The 19,913-nt window shown below is 34.7% G+C and overlaps 1 protein-coding gene across 2 annotated transcripts in view; it reads right to left on the reverse strand.

Annotated features, from left to right (window-relative positions):
- Uro (Urate oxidase) overlaps window positions 1-16,875 on the reverse strand; it is a 28,947-nt gene extending 12,072 nt beyond the window's left edge. The window contains exons 1-2 of one of the 2 annotated variants that reach the window (XM_069831402.1): window positions 16,741-16,875; window positions 50-482 (exon numbers count right to left, since the gene is read on the reverse strand). In XM_069831402.1, coding sequence (XP_069687503.1) covers window positions 50-482; window positions 16,741-16,763 — 456 coding nt within the window. In that variant the 5' untranslated portion in view covers window positions 16,764-16,875. Of the gene's footprint in view, window positions 1-49; window positions 483-5,767; window positions 5,867-16,740 lie in introns of those variants that run through there. The other variant, XM_069831403.1, reaches the window with a different exon arrangement.
- Between the last annotated feature and the right edge of the window lie 3,038 nt (window positions 16,876-19,913).

Raw genomic sequence — 19,913 nt, forward strand, 5'->3', positions numbered from 1 at the left:
GCAGGGATCTTCTCATGAAATTTGGATGCCAGAGGATGCCAGTTCTTACCCCGTATTTCTTGGCCAGCACGTAGACCGTATTCTTCTGCGTGTCGGTGGCGATGATGTCCTTGTTGTCGCCCACCAGGAAGTCCTTCTTGGAGTGCAGCTTGAGGTGGGTGTCCACCTCGTACTCGCGGATGGTGTGGTAGGTGCCCTCGCGGTGCACGTGCAGCAGCTTCACGTTGTTCTTGCCGTAGCCGTACTGCCCCAGCTCGTACGAGCGCATCGCCGTTGTGGGCCCGCTGGGCTCCTCTAGGGCGTACTTCTCGTGGTGGTAGTCGTCCTCCTTGTGCGGGTGGTGCTTCTTCGAGCCCCCGTTGCCGCTATTTCCGTTCATCCCCACGTGCAGATGCTCGTTAGCATGTAAAGAGTGCGCCATGTCACTTCCGCTACCGTTGCCGTTTCCATTTCCGTTTTTCTTGCTTCCGTTTCCGTTCATTCTGTAATTCAGAGGAAAAAGTTTTACAGAATGTTGACATTCCGAAAGAAGTATAATTTTTTACATACCGACAGTATAGCATAGGCTACTGGAGGCGATCTAACATGTTCGGGAAGTACTTTTAAATATACAACATTTGAGTTTATTTATTTATTTACAAACGTATGCATACAGCCGAGAAACAAAATTTGGACCAAAATCAGGTGGCCCAAATTTTGTTTCTGGGTCCGCACAAATAAATTTATGATGATGATGATGATGATTATTATTATTATTATTATTATTATTATTATTATTATTATTATTGTTATTATTATTGTTATTCTATGTGGATGACGTGAATATGTTAGGAGAAAATCCACAAACGATTAGGGAAAACACGGGAATTTTACTGGAAGCAAGTAAAGAGATAGGTTTGGAAGTAAATCCCGAAAAGACAAAGTATATGATTATGTCTCGTGACCAGAATATTGTACGAAATGCAAATATAAAAATTGGAAATTTATCTTTTGAAGAGTTGGAGAATTTCAAATATCTTGGAGCAAGAGTAACAAATATAAATGATACTCGGGAGGAAATTACACACAGAATAAATATGGGAAATGCCTGTTATTATTCGGTTGAGAAGCTTTTATCATCCAGTCTGCTGTCAAAAAATCTGAAAGTTAGAATTTATAAAACAGTTACATTACCGGTTGTTCTTTATGGTTGTGAAACTTTGACTCTCACTTTGAGAGAAGAACATAGGTTAAGGGTGTTTGAGAATAAGGTTCTCAGGAAAATATTTGGGGCTAAGAGGGATGAAGTTACAGGATAATGGAGAAAGTTACACAACACAGAACTGCACGCATTGTATTCTTCACCTGACATAATTAGGAACATTAAATCCAGACGTTTGAGGTGGGCAGAGCATGTAGCACGTATGGGTGAATCCAGAAATGCATATAGAGTGTTAGTTGGGAGGCCGGAGGGAAAAAGACCTTTAGGGAGGCCGAGACGTAGATGGGAAGATAATATTAAAATGGATTTGAGGAAGGTGGGATATGATGATAGAGACTGGCTTAATCTTGCTCCTGATAGGGACCAATGGCGGGCTTATGTTAGGGCGGCAATGAACCTCCGGGTTCCTTAAAAGCCAGTAAGTAAGTATTATTATTGTTATTATTACTATTATTATATTTCAATTTCATCGAAACCAAGAACGGTGCCATTATTATTATCATCATTATTACATTATTATCACCATTACTCGCACTATTAGTTTCCTTAATTGACAGTAGGCCTAAATGGTGTTCTAAAAAGAAGATGAACTCTTTTATGTCCACGTAGGCCTACAAGGAACAATCAATAAATTCGCGGACTGCCCTGAAGGTAAGCAACACACTGGACATAGGAAACCGAGAAGTTGTTTAGAACCAGGAAAACGCCTGGAATTTGTACTAAATGCATTACATGAAATACGGAGGAAAAACAGCCATAAACGCGTATATGAAGAAGTTTCAGGAAAAATCGCATTAGGTCCATGACATGTTTGCAAAAAATCACGTGTAGAAGCTTAGTTATTAAAGACAATCTGACGCTGTTTGATAGATTGACTCAACAGGCATGGAAGCAGTGATCTTCAGTGACACGCGCATGTATGTTTAACGGTAAAATAAATAAATTTATGTATTTATTTATTTATTTATTTATTTATTTATTTATTTATTTATTTATTTATTTATTTATACAAGTGCAGTTCGGAAATATATTGATTGCACACATTATTATTATTATTATTATTATTATTATTATTATTATTATTATTATTATTATTATTATTATTTTCCCCCCATATAAAGACAGTATCATTTTCACACAACTGGTATATACATTACTCTTAAATTTTCTTAATATTTGAATACAAATTGGACTATTCATTCACAAAAGTATATTTACAGGTAATCAAATTTAAGTAACTTTTATTTTATTTCTATTAGTATTTTCTCAGTAAAGTAGGCCTATATCAGCAGTTAAAAAAATAAATGTTTCTTGCAATTGTGTGTTAATGGTTTTTCCATTGAATATTTCTGAATATTAAAATAAATATATGAGGAATGGACTTTCAAAACGCAGTTTTATAACTTACACATTTTATTTCTAAGAAAAATGCAGAAACCGCTGTATGGTAAATGAAAATATGTCCAAAACTACTTCATTGCTGTATAAATGCAGAAATTACTATATTTTGACGCGAAAATCATAGGTACGAGTTATGTTCTTAGATGAGTAAGCAATTAAATGTAAATGATCTTTACTGTGGTGTTTTGCGAGTTCTATTGCAACTATCAGACACTGACATTTATTATTTGTAAAAATAAGCTTCCCGAGTCACTGACATTTTCTTACAGAAAATGTTCTGTTTAGGTTATCCGAGTCATTTTACGAATTACCAAATGGCGTTCCTTTGCTTATCATTTACCCATATTTCTTCGGTTGCCTTAACCATGTTCACATACTCACACATAGGTTCATGAGTCGTGTTTTTTTATACAGTAAGTTTAAGCATATCGCGATGCTACAACTTAATATAGGTATCACAATATAAAGGAAAAACTCCATTATCTATAGAAGATAGTATTTCCCATTTCCCTTCCGCAATTCAAACTCGTGCTAGCTAAACTTGTTGCCGGGAACCCCAGAAGTTTCGAAAAACATGTGTATATATATATATGAAACCAGAATATATTTCCACCAGAAAATCAGTCTTTAAGTCAAGAGACGGTCCTCTGGGTAATACTGGAAGACTTTAACTTCCATTCTTCAAAGTGACGGAATATTTTAAGAAGAAAAAGGTAAAATACCACGAGAGATTTTGAGGTTACCGATGAATTTAGGAGCAACATTGATAGAGAGTAAATTTATCTAGGAAGGTACTGCTTCACGAATTAGGTACTAGATCTAATAGTAAAGCCATAAAATGCGCTAATTGAATATAGGCTAATCACTAATTACTCTTACAATCATGCAATTAAAATGTTCGTAATTGCAACTACCGCTATTGCTATATTACATGATCTACCTTATCAATTTCTGTAGATTGCAGATAGTACCACATACTTTTCGTATACTTTTCAGCATTTTGAGGGTTTACTTACTTACTTACTTACTTACAAATGGCTTTTAAGGAACCCGAAGGTTCATTGCCGCCCTCACATAAGCCCGCCAGCGGTCCCTATCCTGTGCAAGATTAATCCAGTCTCTATCATCATACCCCACCTCCCTCAGATCCATTTTAATATTATCCTCCCATCTACGTCTCGGCCTCCCTAAAGGTCTTTTTCCCTCCGGTCTCCCAACTAACACTCTATATGCATTTCTGGATTCGCCCATACGTGCTACATGCCCTGCCCATCTCAAACGTCTGGATTTAATGTTCCTAATTATGTCAGGTGAAGAATACAATGCGTGCAGTTCTGTGTTGTGTAACTTTCTCCATTCTCCTGTAACTTCATCCCGCTTAGCCCCAAATATTTTCCTTAGCATCTTATTCTCAAACACCCTGAACCTATGTTCCTCTCTCAGAGTGAGAGTCCAAGTTTCACAACCATACAGAAGAACCGGTAATATAACTGTTTTATAAATTCTAACTTTCAGATTTTTCGACAGCAGACTGGATGATAAGAGCTTCTCAACCGAATAATAACACGCATTTCCCATATTTATTCTGCGTTTAATTTCCTCCCGAGTGTCATTTATATTTGTTACTGTTGCTCCAAGATATTTGAGTTTTTCCACCTCTTCGAAGGATAAATCTCCAATTTTTATATTTCCATTTCGTACAATATTCTGGTCACGAGACATAATCATATACTTTGTCTTTTCGGGATTTACTTCCAAACCGATCGCTCTACTTGCTTCAAGTAAAATTTCCGTGTTTTCCCTAATCGTTTGTGTATTTTCTCCTAACATATTCACGTCATCCGCATAGACAAGAAGCTGATGTAACCCGCTCAATTCCAAACCCTGCCTGTTATCCTGAACTTTCCTAATGGCATATTCTAGAGCGAAGTTAAAAAGTAAAGGTGATAGTGCATCTCCTTGCTTTAGCCCGCAGTGAATTGGAAAAGCATCAGATAGAAACTGACCTATACGGACTCTGCTGTACGTTTCACTGAGACACATTTTAATTAATCGAACTAGTTTCTTGGGAATACCAAATTCAATAAGAATATCATATAATACTTCCCTCTTAACCGAGTCATAAGCCTTTTTGAAATCTATGAATAACTGATGTACTGTACCCTTATACTCCCATTTTTTCTCCATTATCTGTCGAATACAAAAAATCTGATCAATAGTCGATCTATTACGCCGAAAACCGCACTGATGATCCCCAATAATTTCATCTACGTACGGAGTTAATCTTCTCAAAAGAATATTGGACAAAATTTTGTACGACGTCAACAAAAGTGATATTCCTCGAAAGTTACCACAGTTGGTTTTGTCCCCCTTTTTAAAAATAGGTACAATTATGGACTCCTTCCATTGTTCTGGTACAATTTCCTTTTCCCAAATAGCAAGTACAAGTTTATAAATTTCGCTATATAATGCACTCCCACCCTCTCGTATTAATTCTGCTGGAATTTGATCGATACCTGGAGACTTGTACTTTTTCAGATTTTCTATCGCAATTTCGACTTCTGTAAGCGTGGGTTCGGGTATAAATGGCTCAGCAGTTTGTATTTCAATTTCGTCCCGATCATTTCTATTTGGCCTATGTACATTTAGTAGTTGCGCAAAATAGTTTTTCCATCTGTTTAGGATTGATGGAGAGTCTGCAAGCAAGTCACCATTCTCATCCTTGATCACGTTTACCCTTGGCTGATATCCGTACATTTAGAATTAAGCTCACCTGTTTCGTTTATTTCTTCACTTGATACTTGGCTTACCTTTTTGAACATATATCCAGGCCTACCATAGTCGTTAATTAAAAAAAAACACTGTCGTTTCAACAACAACAATAATAACCAAGCACGTATATTTCCACTGCATACAAAGACTTAGGCCTCTTCAGCAACGAGAAAATAATAACAGCGATAAATACTTAAAGAAATCACAACTGTGATCGGTTTATATCAAACACATTCTTCAACTTTGTTGGTCTACATTAAATGCGCGAAATTTGAATGCAATTATTATGGAATATGTAACATATTTGTCTTAAGTGGATATTACATTCAATAATGAAAGAAATGAAAAGAGAAGCAAGGGTTAGATCTCAAAGAAGTGAACAACAGAACTCACCTCTAAGCTTAGGCGTAGAAAAGATCGGAACTATTTAATCCGTATTATGTATCACAAGGCTATATCGTTTACTTGGATGTGCAAGTAACAAATGACTCTACATAGCCTCAACACATCTCTATCGCTTTTATAGCTGATTCAATGACAGGAATTGATATGCCCCCTCGTGTTGTGAGCATGTGAGCACATAGGTCATTAACAAATCTATCTAAATTGGTCGACCTCTGCCCTGTCGCATGGAATACAGTCAATAAATATTGCGATTTACATTCAACGTTTACATCCAGGAAAAGTATGCATTCAAAACTGATAGTCTAACGATCGTTGTGCAGTCTAAGTTTAATTAATTCTTTCATATACTGTATCTTCATTCCACTTTACTTTATTATTGTACGAAAAGTAGAGAAAAAGTATTGTGATTCTGTGAAAATTGTTTTCGATGTTTTAGCGGAAATACACGTCTTGACCATTTTTGATCCCGAAAAAAATATTCTCCGCTATACGACGTGCGTTTCAAAAAGTTCGTGACCTGACATACAGATGGCATTGTAAACATGTTAACAATGCCACCATTGTTAGCAGCCATTTTACATTAGTTAAAACACGAAAAATTTTAAAAATTTCTGTTGACTACATTTTGTGTAGTTTAACTTTGAAGTTAGTGCGTCGAACAAATTGGAAAAAACCTGCTCTCATTAAATATTTCGTAAAAAAAAAAGGAATTAGTGCAACAGAAATTAAGTCAGACATGGATGTTAAATTTCGGAAATCCGCTTTCTTATGAAGAGAAAATATATTGCATACTTATTAATTGAAGACCTTCCCTGAAGGAGGATGTAACATAGATTCTTGAAACATGTGATATACGGGAATAAGTAATTTTAAAGCACTTATTTATAACAATAAATCATTATGTTTAATGGCTGAATAAACTTGTATCCTTGTGTATTAAAATGGTGTTGTGATAGTAAATATAAGCCTAATAAAATGTGCCCCTGAAATTTTCCTTTTCCTGAAACATAAATATTAGGTACAGTTGTGTTGGTTAAATCCTCATTCCGGGGAGGTCTTCAATTACATCCGTTATCTTATACCCATGTTGTCCAGTTTTAAATCGAGACAAAAATAAAACAAACGAACATTACCCAAGTTGTAAAACTTCTTGATCATATTATTGACATGTGTTTGACAAAGCGCTGAGATGAAAAACACACCGTATTCGCAACGAAGAAAAATAAATCTCCACCTCTCTGACAGGAATCGAACCTCTGTTCACTGAACTTGTGTCGGAAACGCTACCAGTTGAGCCACAGTAAAGTGCAAACTCCACTTTATTAAAAGTTTTTATCAAAACGATATGGAGACAGACTTCCACCGTCCTCGTGATGTGACATCCGTCTAGCAGGTCACAACCCGACATTGACTTGGAACCGGCAGAAACCAGATATATTGTAACTGTTTACTGGTTCGCTAATTCGTCCCATAACTTTACAACTAAATATAGACTCAGATCAAAGTATTCGTGCTGAAAATATTATTATTCGTTTCATTAATGAAGTCTGCCGCCTGGAATCGGAACCAGTATGTGACAGTCGTCTGCACGTCTCTGTTTTATTTATTTATTTATTTATTTATTTATTTATTTATTTATTTATTTATTTATTTATTTATTTATTTATTTATTTATTTATTTATTTATTTATTTATTTCGCTAATAATTGTAACATAAAATATAATATATAGCCTACAGAAAAACTTTACCTCGCCCTGAAAGAGTAGAACTCGTGCTCAGGGGTGGATTCCTGAATTGAAATTAACAAGTATATAATACAATTTGTCATATTTCTACTGCACAATAAGAATATATAAATTTAAATTTACAATTTTTCAATTTTTATAAAATCCATACATAACTTTTTAAATTTAATACTAGAGCTTTTAGAATTGACAAGATTAGGATATTTAAATATAAATTTGTTATATATGCTTTGGCCTAAATTATTACTATGATTAAATACTGTAGCAGTGTTGCATTTTGGTTCAAACAATCTTAAAGAATTCATACCTTTTATTTCACAACTATGAGAATAGAATTCAAAATTATTTCGATTTTTATGTATGAATTTTATTAATTCAATATAATTAATTTGTTTTATGTTAAGAACATTAAAGTCTAAAAACAATTTTTGAGAGGGAAAATCAATAGGTTTATGAAGACATATTTTAATTATTTTCTTCTGTAATAAATAAAGTGGATTAAAATTGGATTTAAATAAGCTACCCCATCCTATAATTCCACACATAATTACCGATTGGAATAAAGTTAAGTATATTGTGCGTAATAAACTTATTGACAAGTAATTCCTCAATAAAACAAAATAATATATTATTTTACGTTATTTTTTACAAAGGTAATTAATGTGTTGGTTTCATTTTAAGTGATTGTCGAAAATTATGCCTAAATACTGTACTTAACTTCAGAGGACTCCTTAATAATCGGACATTTACACTGTTTAAGACAACAATCAGAACTATGTAATTTAATACTTAATTTTTTTATCTGTCCCCATGAGGATGTTTGCTTATGAGTGGTCAGACCTCCAGCCTGTCACGCAGACGGCCCGGGTTCGAATCCCGGTCAGGTCTGGGATTTTTCATTGAAAATCCATAGTGACATTTTTGGCGGACAAGGTCGCAGTTGGGTTTTTTCTCGGGATTCTCCCGTTTTTATCCATATTAGGCATCTACATCATTCCGTCACCATTTCTCCAATTCGTCATCATTCCATAGCATTCTCCGATTGCAGGCTTGCAACGCAAGGAGGGGGCTGGCCTAGGGACGAGGGGGGTTGCATACTCGAAATCTGGGTACGCAGCGAACTTTAGTGTAGTCAGCCGGTGTGGGTTTGAGAATGCTCCTAGCTTGAGGGTTAGCGCAGTAGACCGTAATAGGTCGCAGTGCTGGGCCATAGTGCCCACCTCTCGTAAATTCCATTTCATTCAAAAGATTTACTTCCACATTTAATAAAATAATATTATACAGAGTGTTAAAAAATACCGTCGAATAACAGCACTGTGTAGTAGAGGACGTTATACCAGATGCCGATTACTTTTAAGTATAGGAAGCAACATTTCACCATCAATATTGACCGAGAAATTGCAGATTGAATCTGTTGAACAAATGGGAAATATTACCGAAAGCAATCGCCTTAAAATGTATAGGCTATTTATGTTATAAAGTATGGTAGGCCTATATGCAGTAATACAGGGACATCATTTTATTTTTACTTCAATTTTTATTGTACATGAGTTTTTGAATATACTTCACTCCCACCCCTTCTACTAATGAAGTTCAACCGTCCTCCATACACATCCAAGACCACATATATAGTCATAGTAGCTTTACGTTCAGAGTAAACAGTACGTTCCAAAAATATGTTCGCGTTTTCCAGTGACGAAAGAACTTTCAATATTGAGTCATTTTCGCACAGGTACTGTCGTCCATTTTCCTACGTCGCATCCCGGTTTCCCCCACCTGCTTCTATTCGCCTTTCTGTAAAGGCTAGTGGCCGAGCTGTCTTAGCTCTTTTCTCAGAACATTAAATTCTGTTAGGAATTGGACGTCTACGTAATATTATACGCATATAATTGTTTAAAATAACTTAAATAAAAGGGCCTCGTTAAGTAATTAACTGTCACGTGATTTTCTCCCTTTCTACGACCCTGCGATATAACCACTTGGACGGACAGTAGATAGCATGTCTGAGTAATTGTATCTTTTCGGATCGGGCAGAAATGAAGATTGAATTTACAGTACGTAAGGTACTCTTTTATAGAGTAGGTACAGAATTATTTCAACACGAGTTACTGATACGAAGTACGAAACTGGTATAGTGCGATAATATGCACATTACAACTGAAGCCTGTATCGAAATGACGACCACCATTTTCAAAAATGTGTTTAAATATCCATATTATGATTATTATTCAATTTGACTTTATTCTCTATATTGTACGCTAATGTGCTGTAGACAGTGTAATACAATGCATAATGAATACGTCCGCACGGACAGCTCAGTTCGTGAGTAAAAATACTCATTGTTAATACTGCACTGTATTTTGATTAAACAAAAACCTAATGAAAATTATCAAAGTCAAAAGCATGATATTTCCTAGTTTACGTAAGTGGATAAACTACTTTTCTTCCCTCCTATACCTAGTAAAGTAATATGTTTGTACTTTCGAACTCCAGTCATGGAAGGGGATAGTAAACGGTGTTTGCGGTTCTCAATCTTGATCCAAAGGTATAGCCAGGTTATTATTAAAAATGTTGGTAAAAATAAAATGATGTCCCTGTACAATATGGGCAAATAGACTCTACATAAATATCTGCTAACCAGGGGTTCGATTCCCGGTCGGGGCAAGTTACCTGATTGTGGTTTCTTCCGAGGTTTTCCCTCAACCCAACATGAGCAAATGTTGAGTAACTTTCAGCGCTGGACCCTGGACTCATTTCGTCGGCATTATCATCTTCATATAATTCAGACGCTAGATAACCACGGCAGTTGATAAAGCGTCGTAAAATAACCCACTAAATAAAACCATCTGAAATTATCGGAACAGGCAGTGTCTCTACACTATCATTTCTACATCACTGTAATGAATACTTTGTACCGAGACAGTACTGGTCATCGGAATCCAGTCCGCCTTCACACCGACTAAGAGGATCGCTCTCCGGGGATCTATTTGCCATTCGGACGACGTAATGACCTCCGTCGAGAACTGAAGCCTGGCAAATACCCCATCTGCTGAACTAATACGTCTCCGGTGTAAGATGAGCCTATCAATATCGCTACATCGGCTAATCAATTAGTCTTGCTAATGTTACGGCTTTCCTGAGAAAATTTTGGCGAATCGCTCTAAAGAGATCCTTATTCCTAAGTTTCAAGTTACATACGTTTACATATTTTGATGAAGGCCTATATTACATATTTCTATGTATATTAAGCATTTTACACACTTCGAAACTTATTCCTTATTTTTTTAAATAATTTGTTACCGCTTAAGGCGATGCACTAATGAAATTTCTAATATCCACAATTATTTAGCTAGAGAGGTGAAATATATGCTGAATATACATATTAATATCATAATCACACATTAAAAATTTCAATATTTTCTCATAAACGAATTTTAAAAAATTTAACTTTTTTTTTTAATTTCTTAGTGAAAATCCTATTTATATAAAAATGTTAATCTATTTTTTTCTTAAAGGTAACACTACATATTGTGCAATGGAACATTAGTAATACCCTACTCTAATTTATGCATTTGTAAAAAAAAATTTTTCTTCAATGTTCAAACATTAATAAAAAATAATACTGATTTACGTATAATTCTCTAGCAATAATACTATGCTGAATACAGTCAATCAAATATTCCATTTCACAACACAGATATTAATGAATAAGTATGCCAAGTGTTAACACTTTAGCTTTAACCACTGAGAAATAAAATGAATACCTGTCGTTGAAAACGTAGAAAATTATTTTATGCTCGACCATACCGAAACGTAGTAATTATACACCTGGTAGCAGACCTTTAATGCATGTCATTAAAGTACACCTACTCATTAAAGGTCAGGTCTTTCAGCCAATGACGACTCAGGTTACAACTGTTCAGCCAATGACAGGTCAGCTTTCTACCGTTATAAAACCGCAAGTATCGATTATTCTCGGACATGCAATCGAAAGAGAATTAGCGAAAAGTCACGGAGGCTGGAAATCCAATACTGTCGCAGAAGGTTATGTTCTGTTACTATAATAATTAGCGTTAATTGTAAATAATATTCAAATAAATTCAATTTGTCATCTCGTTTTTCAATGTCTAATTTAATTTCAATGTTATCTCTGTAGGTTCTTATGTCCTAGCAAGGTCAATATGGACATCTGTTCCTCGGAAAAAATCAATACTTTCGCGTCTGCGCACATCTCAAAACATAAGGAACATTTCTGAAGGTCAGATACAATTAAAATTAATAATATCAAGTTAGAAATATGGTCGAGCATAAAAAGTCGTATGAAACTCGCCTATAATGGTCATTAAGAAGCTCGTATGAAAATTATGAAACTCGCTTGCGCTCGTTTCATAAATATCCATACTCACTTCTTAATTACCTTCATTATAGGCTCGTTGCATAATGTACTATTTAAAGATGATTAAATTTAAAGTTTTGGTTATACATAACTCGTACATTGACATAACTCCTATCAATTATATAAAAGTATACTTATAATATATTGACATAACATTTTCATGAAACCGTACATTTTTAGCACGAAAATAAAAAATAAAAAATAAAATTTGTCAAAATTGAACTATTTTCAGCAGTAGCACAGCCTAGTATATACAGTCACGAAGCTTGAGTTTTGAGGGTACTAGGAACAATAGACTGTGCAGGTACTATTTCGCATTGTCTGTGATGAGGCGATAGTAGCGATCCTAGTTGTTAGCAACTGTCTTTGGATGCATATTTACTACGTATTGAGCTTCGTGACTGCATATACTAGACTGTGGTAGTAGGCCATCACCTTAACCTCAATCCCCACAATTAATATGCGTTTGGGAAATGTTCTGGCAATTAAGATACGTATGCAGAGAAAATAGATTATTGTATGCCCTTCATTAATAACGACTTCTCTTATCATAGACCCATATTCTCTCTTTGTAAGCTGAAACAAAAATAAAACACTTACACCAACATAACTGCAGTTTCATTCCCGGGTTTTCAATGCTGGACAAAACCAGGAATGGAACTAACCCATAAAACACTGCACATCGTTAGAAATAAATATCACAAAATATGGACCTAATGGAAACGTTTTATTTCGGTTTGTACTGAAACCGAACCGAACACAATCCGGTGTGCCTCTGATACAGCGTAGAATTTTTTAGGTACGCACGTAGACTGAAGACATAATTTCAGTCACAATCGTTAAAGAAACGTGGTATTTTTATTGTGTGGGTACTTCGTCCACTTAAAAAATAAATAAATAAATAAATAAATAAATAAATAAATAAATAAATAAATAAATAAATAAATAAATAAATAAATGGGAACCTTGATGTTATATCGGGTACAGTGGAGTCGTAAAGCTGAAAGCCTCATTAATTGGATTGTGTGGAGTATAATAGTACATTGAAATGGAAAGGTTAGTTACCTCACTGCACAAAACAAACGGAATATTACCACTGCGTCAGAACGAAGTTTATTTTCGTGTTATCTAACATAACGTATCGTATACTAATAATAGCTCAACTCGTGTGAGAAACATGCACGTAGAACGTAGGCAGAAGTGACGCTATTATCAAATGGCAAAAAGCAAGAGAGTGAGAAACTAAAGAGAACAATCTATGAAGTGAAGCAAAATGTAGCACAGAGAGAAGAGAAGTAAGAGAAACGAAGGAAACAAAGAGGGATGGAACAATAAAAAAGTAACCAAAGAAAAACAAAATTAAATACGTAAAGAAGGTAAAAGTAAGAAATAAACTAAGAGAAGTCCCTACAATTCGTATAGACAAATTCATACCTACGACAATTCGTTCTAAGATAAAATTTGTTCCATAACGATCAGTCACACTTCAGAGGTTCGTCTCGATCAGTTCGTTTTTGTAAAATGCTAAAGCACTGCTCTTCTGTTACTAAGTGACGATTGCTCATTTTTGTAAAATGTTAAAGCAATGCTCTTCTATTACTAAGTGACGGTTGCTCATTTTTGTAAAATGCTAAAGCAATGCTCTTCTATTACTAAGTGACGGTTGCTCATTTTTGTAAAATGTTAAAGCAATGCTCTTCTATTACTAAGTGACGATTGCTCATTTTTGTAAAATGTTAAAGCAATGCTCTTCTATTACTAAGTGACGATTGCTCGTTTTTGTAAAATGTTAAAGCAATGCTCTTCTATTACTAAGTGACGGTTGCTCATATTTGTAAAATGTTAAAGCAATGCTCTTCCGTTACTAAGTGACGATTGCTCATTTTTGTAAAACGTTAAAGCAATGCTCTTCTATTACTAAGTGACGATTGTTCATTTTTGTAAAATGTTAAAGCAATGCTCTTCTATTACTAAGTGACGGTTGCTCATTTTTGTAAAATGCTAAAGCAATGCTCTTCTATTACTAAGTGACGGTTGCTCATTTTTGTAAAATGTTAAAGCAATACTCTTCTATTACTAAGTGACGGTTGCTCATTTTTGTAAAATGTTAAAGCAATACTCTTCTATTACTAAGTGACGGTTGCTCATTTTTGTAAAATGTTAAAGCAATGCTCTTCTATTACTAAGTGACGATTGCTCATTTTTGTAAAATGTTAAAGCAATGCTCTTCTATTACTAAGTGACGATTGCTCGTTTTTGTAAAATGTTAAAGCAATGCTCTTCTATTACTAAGTGACGGTTGCTCATATTTGTAAAATGTTAAAGCAATGCTCTTCCGTTACTAAGTGACGATTGCTCATTTTTGTAAAACGTTAAAGCAATGCTCTTCTATTACTAAGTGACGATTGCTCATTTTTGTAAAATGTTAAAGCAATGCTCTTCTATTACTAAGTGACGGTTGCTCATTTTTGTAAAATGCTAAAGCAATGCTCTTCTATTACTAAGTGACGGTTGCTCATTTTTGTAAAATGTTAAAGCAATACTCTTCTATTACTAAGTGACGGTTGCTCATTTTTGTAAAATGTTAAAGCAATACTCTTCTATTACTAAGTGACGGTTGCTCACTTTTGTAAAATGTTAAAGCAATGCTCTTCTATTACTAAGTGACGGTTGCTCACTTTTGTAAAATGTTAAAGCAATGCTCTTCTATTACTAAGTGACGATTGCTCATTTTTGTAAAATGCTAAAGCAATGCTCTTCTATTACTAAGAAATGGTTGCTCATTCTCGTAAAATGTTGCAGTAATGCTCTCCTGTTACTAATAAACGATTGTTCTGTTTTGTAAAATATTAAAGGAATGCTCTTCTATACTAAGAGACGTCAATAATAATAAAATTATGGAAAATGAAAGATAAGACATCAACTAAACATTGTAAAGTAGCAAAAAGAATAGCATTAAGAAATGAAACGTTATTTTCAACTTTTTATTTAACAAATTACCATCGCGTGAACGAAATGAATTAATGTCACTAAAATGTAATAACATATTTTTAAATTTAAGTTATGATGTAACGTAACTAAGAATTTGAGAGGAAAATAAAAATCAGCGGATACCGACTAAATATGTTTAACAGTATCAAATGTTCAATATTGGCATTTCTTTTGTTTATTTACCAAGTCTCCGAGAAACGACAAAAAATTATTGGAATTTCTAATGAACGACAATGAACAACAACAATATATATCTATACGCATGATAGATGCCATACACGAATGCTATTGAACACTATAATCTCGAAGTAGGCTCTATTGAAATAATAACCAATAATTTGTATGTTACTTATCACTAGATGCGTTGAAAAAAGTTCGAGAGAGCCTCAAAATTGTGTAATAGTTATGTTTGCAATCGATAATCAGGTATGTGGAAATATCGTAGTAAGTGTGCCAGATATTTCATTTTACGGATGATAAGTGAATAAATTGTGAAATAATCTAAACTAATAATGAATCTGTAGCCAAAATTTTTCTGGTAATTTTCGATTTTCCTAAAATAATTGATGTTAACATGTATAATTAACCATCCTGAAACCGAAAATCGCTTTTTTGAAATTTTTGTTTGTATATCTGTCTGTCTGTCTGGATGTTTGTTACCTTTTCACGCAATAATGGCTGAACAGATTTCGATGAAAATTGGAATATAAATTAAGTTCGTTGTAACTTAGATTTTAGGCTACATGTCATTCAAAATAAAGAAGGATTATAAGGGTGCCAGAATTAAATAAATCGAAATATCTCGCTTATTATTGATTTTTGTGAAATATGTTACATAACAAACGTTTCTTTAAAATTGATTTCCGATAAGTTTTATTCTGTGCAAAATTTTGATAGGACTGATATTGAAGGATATATAAGACTTTTAAAATAACAATACAATACATTTCCACCGCCGCCTCAGATTATAGCGTTGTTGTTCCTGCAGTAACCCCTATGTGCAAAATATAAAATTTTTGAGTAGGAAGAAAAAACACATTTATTCATTCCATGGCAATGGTACATAGGAGATCGTGAATTCTTACATTTTCGGAAGAAAGAAATATAATTACATATCACTATATGTGCTGTATCACTAAGTTATTTGAAGGGTTCAGAACCATAGTGGGCCAAGCGCTATTTACTGAAGACGTGGAAAACAATGGTTAAAATTAAGTTATTACCATAATTCAATGGAAACATGTAGCAAGTAATATAAAGTTTACACATTAAAACTAAATGATATGTCAATCTTCATTAAACTATGGTTGCATGTAATAACAATTAAGAAACATGTTAAAGGAATTGTGATTGCACCAAATGATTGCTCTCTGGACCAAAATGATTGCATTTTAATTATTTAAATACAATTTAAATTAAGTAACATATTAAACGATTTATCCTTCTATCAAACACGAATGTTTCTGGATAAAATGTCCTATTTTAATTATGTAATTACTTTATATTTATTTCTAACGGATGCAGCGGAGCGCACGGGTACGGCTAATAGCAAATAAAGCGATGGCACTACGAAAAAATCTGCCGCAATATCGTCTATGTCCACAATAACCACTTAGGCTTCCTGGGATTTCAACCCCGACTGTTGGCCTGGAAAACCTACATTTCTGTCTTTGGGCCAGTGGTGCGCCAAGCTAATAATAATAATAATAATAATAATAATAATAATAATAATAATAATAATAATAATAATAATAATAATAAAACGTGCATAAACATAGAACTGACTCAAATTTCTTTCACTGAATGAAGTCCTGTAAGAGCCACTCACCTATGAGTATGTGACCAAGGCATGCTTGGTGGATTTGCAGTACTTAAGACCAAATTAAATGCACTCTGAGGCGGTCGTTGCAGTAATGGAAAATGCTTGATTCGGGGACCACGATTATATTTGTGGGCAGACAGGAAGATGTGATGCGCTATCGCTTCCTTGCTTGCATTTAACGCCTCTCGGGTTAAAGTACTACTGTCCACTGCAAATACAACCCTTGGCTCCGCCTCTCCGTAGCCGGGAATTTGATTTTCTTTATCGGTTTCATGGATGTTGCTGACCAACGCTAGGGCAAGAACTGCCCAAGTGCCTTCCGGAATTCATCTTATCTGAGAGCAATCATTACAATTCAGATCAGGCTGGTGTGCGAGTTCAAATGACATGCATACAAGTTCAGACACTCTGGATATACGTTCTTTCGACAGATTTCACAGAAACAAAGGTATCGGAGACTTAGTAAATTCAGAGGCTTTAGGCCTACTTCAGTGCATGGACAAGACAATATGCTTGTTTTAATACCGTCAATGGCGATAACTTTGGCTCAACATAGATTACATATTTGAATTGTTATGTCTTTCACAAAGTACTGCCAGGAGCTGCCATCTACACAGTACAGTTGAAGCTACTAATATATACCACATTTTGTGGGAAATTTAAAAATTCAATTCAAATATAAAAATTCAAATATTCTTCTTCTTTCTCTCCATTTATAATTTATATCAACAGAATGAAATTGCCATAAGAACTGAACGCGGAACTACTAGCTGGACTTCCATCAACCAAGGTGTTAGACAAGGGTGCGGTCTTTCCCCTCTGTTGTTTATTATATATATGAACCATATTTTATACATTTGTAGGCAAAGTCATCATGCTGGAATTCAAATTAATCGAAACACAGTTCTCGATACACTAATGTTTGCCGACGATCAGGTTATTATCGCTCAAACAGAGGATGCTTTACAGAGAGCCATTTATAATTTGCAAATAATCGCCTCAGATTTCAATATGGAAATCTCAAAAGAGAAAACGAAAGTCATGGCATTTTCGGGAGAGAACCCAATTCCAAGTAAGATCATGATAAATAATACTTTAATTGAACGTGTTAATTCATTTAACTATTTAGGTTATAACCTCTCTTACATCACTGATGAAGATATGTCAAACAAAATATCTAAATTTATAAAAATTACTGACGTAATTAACATCGTCTTCAAATCCTCCCATGTTCAGAAACATACAAGGCTAAAGGTATATAAAACACTAGCTCGACCGGTCCTCACTTACGGTAGCGAGGCATGGACAATCAGAAAAGCTGATGAGCAAAGGCTGACGACAGCTGAAATGAGGTTCATGAGACGAACAGCGGGATGCTCTTTGCTGGAACACCGTAAAATGTGGACATATTGCAGGAACTCAAAATGGATCCCATAGTTAATTTTGTTCAACAATATCGACTTCATTGCAAAAAACATGTCGAAAGGATGGATCGCACTAGATGGCCTTAACAGATTCTTACTTATGTACCAAGAGGAAAGAGGAAATTGGGAAGACCACGCAAGCGCTGACATGAGACCGTAACAGATCCTGTAGGGTCTAATACGTGACGGATATGATGATGATAAAATTCAAATGTATTCTCTATTGGGCCAAAGTTACCCTTAATTAGCCAATGTTACCCCGTTGACGATATCTTATATTCTTCCTCTTTCTTACGTCTGACCAAAGATTGACTTCCTAACGTTCATAATTCCAAATATTTATTTAAGAGTCGTGTTTGTGGCAGTTTTCCCAGATATTTTCATTACTGCTCTCTATTTTTTTTTCTGTTCAGCTACAGTTTTATTATAGTTAATTTTACATGGTCTTGTATGTCATTTTATTTTTACGTTAAATCTCATTTCTTAGGCCTGTATGCTCAGATGTTCAGGAACCAAAAGTAGAGTTAACAATGACACCATATTTCACATATAACTGAATATGACACAGTAAAGTAAGTGTACAGGATGCAAGTAATATAACTGTGCATATTTTTACAGCTTATTTCTTTGGATAGAGCAAAACAAATAATTTTAATACCATGTTAGACCCAAAAGAATAATTTTGTTAGAAAAAAAATTCTCCTGAATGTTGACACTGTTTTACTCATAAGTACTACCCGAACGATTTCAATTTTTACCCTCATTATTAGACAAACTGTTAAGGGGTGATTTATCCCTTTGCAGTTTTTTAATAAAAATTGACGGTTTTTTCCAAATTAAATAAAATGATTAACACTTAGTGGAGTGTCGGGTAGTATCGGACATCGGGTAGTATGGACAGTGCGTTTTTTTCATCTATCACCATATGGTAGTACCTGAATGACATGGTTACATTTCTCTATGCGACATCACAGAAATGTAACCATGTCAATCAGGTACTATCATCGTGTGATAGATGAAAGAAACTCACTGTCCGATATTACCCGATGTCCGATACTACCGGACTCTCCCCTATCGTGTTTTACTGCCATAAGGAAGTCTGGCAAGCCTACTGCAGTGGCTAAGGGACGGAATACTGCTATTCAGGCCTGAGTTCTTGTCTATTCGTAGGTGAGCCGGGGATGCGTTGTTGTCGAACTACGCATATTTTCAATCAGATTTTCTAATTAACCATGCACTCAAATATAAAACGCATAATAATTTTTTTATTTATTTTAATGTATTCTACTGGCCCCCTAAATCTCCAGAGTTGTATTTCTTCCTGTATAAAACACAGTCTAGTATATACAGTCACGAAGCATGAGTTGTGAGGGTGCTAGGAACAAAAGACTGTGCCGGTACTATTTCGCATTGTCTGTAATGAGGCGATATTAGCTGTCCTAGTGGTCAGCAACTATCTATGGATGCATATTTACTACGTATTGAGCTTCGTGACTGTGTATATTAGACTGTGATAAAAATCTGCGCAATGATGAAGGCATTTAGCGTAAGTTTTTTAATAACATAAATTTAAGCTGTTAAACTAAGACAGTTTTACAACCATGTTTGGTCACGGTTATTCCATCTCACATTCGTATTCTCTCAACTTACTCTTGTAGAAGGAAGTACAAACAAAGAAGAGAAAAGAGAATGGGGAGTGAGCCGAGGCACCGGAAATAGAAGCCCGATGAACGTTCTCATAAAATTGGTTCCTAC

The sequence above is a fragment of the Periplaneta americana genome, chromosome 7 (genome assembly GCF_040183065.1).
Source record: "Periplaneta americana isolate PAMFEO1 chromosome 7, P.americana_PAMFEO1_priV1, whole genome shotgun sequence".
In the NCBI taxonomy this organism is placed as follows: Eukaryota; Metazoa; Arthropoda; class Insecta; order Blattodea; family Blattidae; genus Periplaneta; species Periplaneta americana.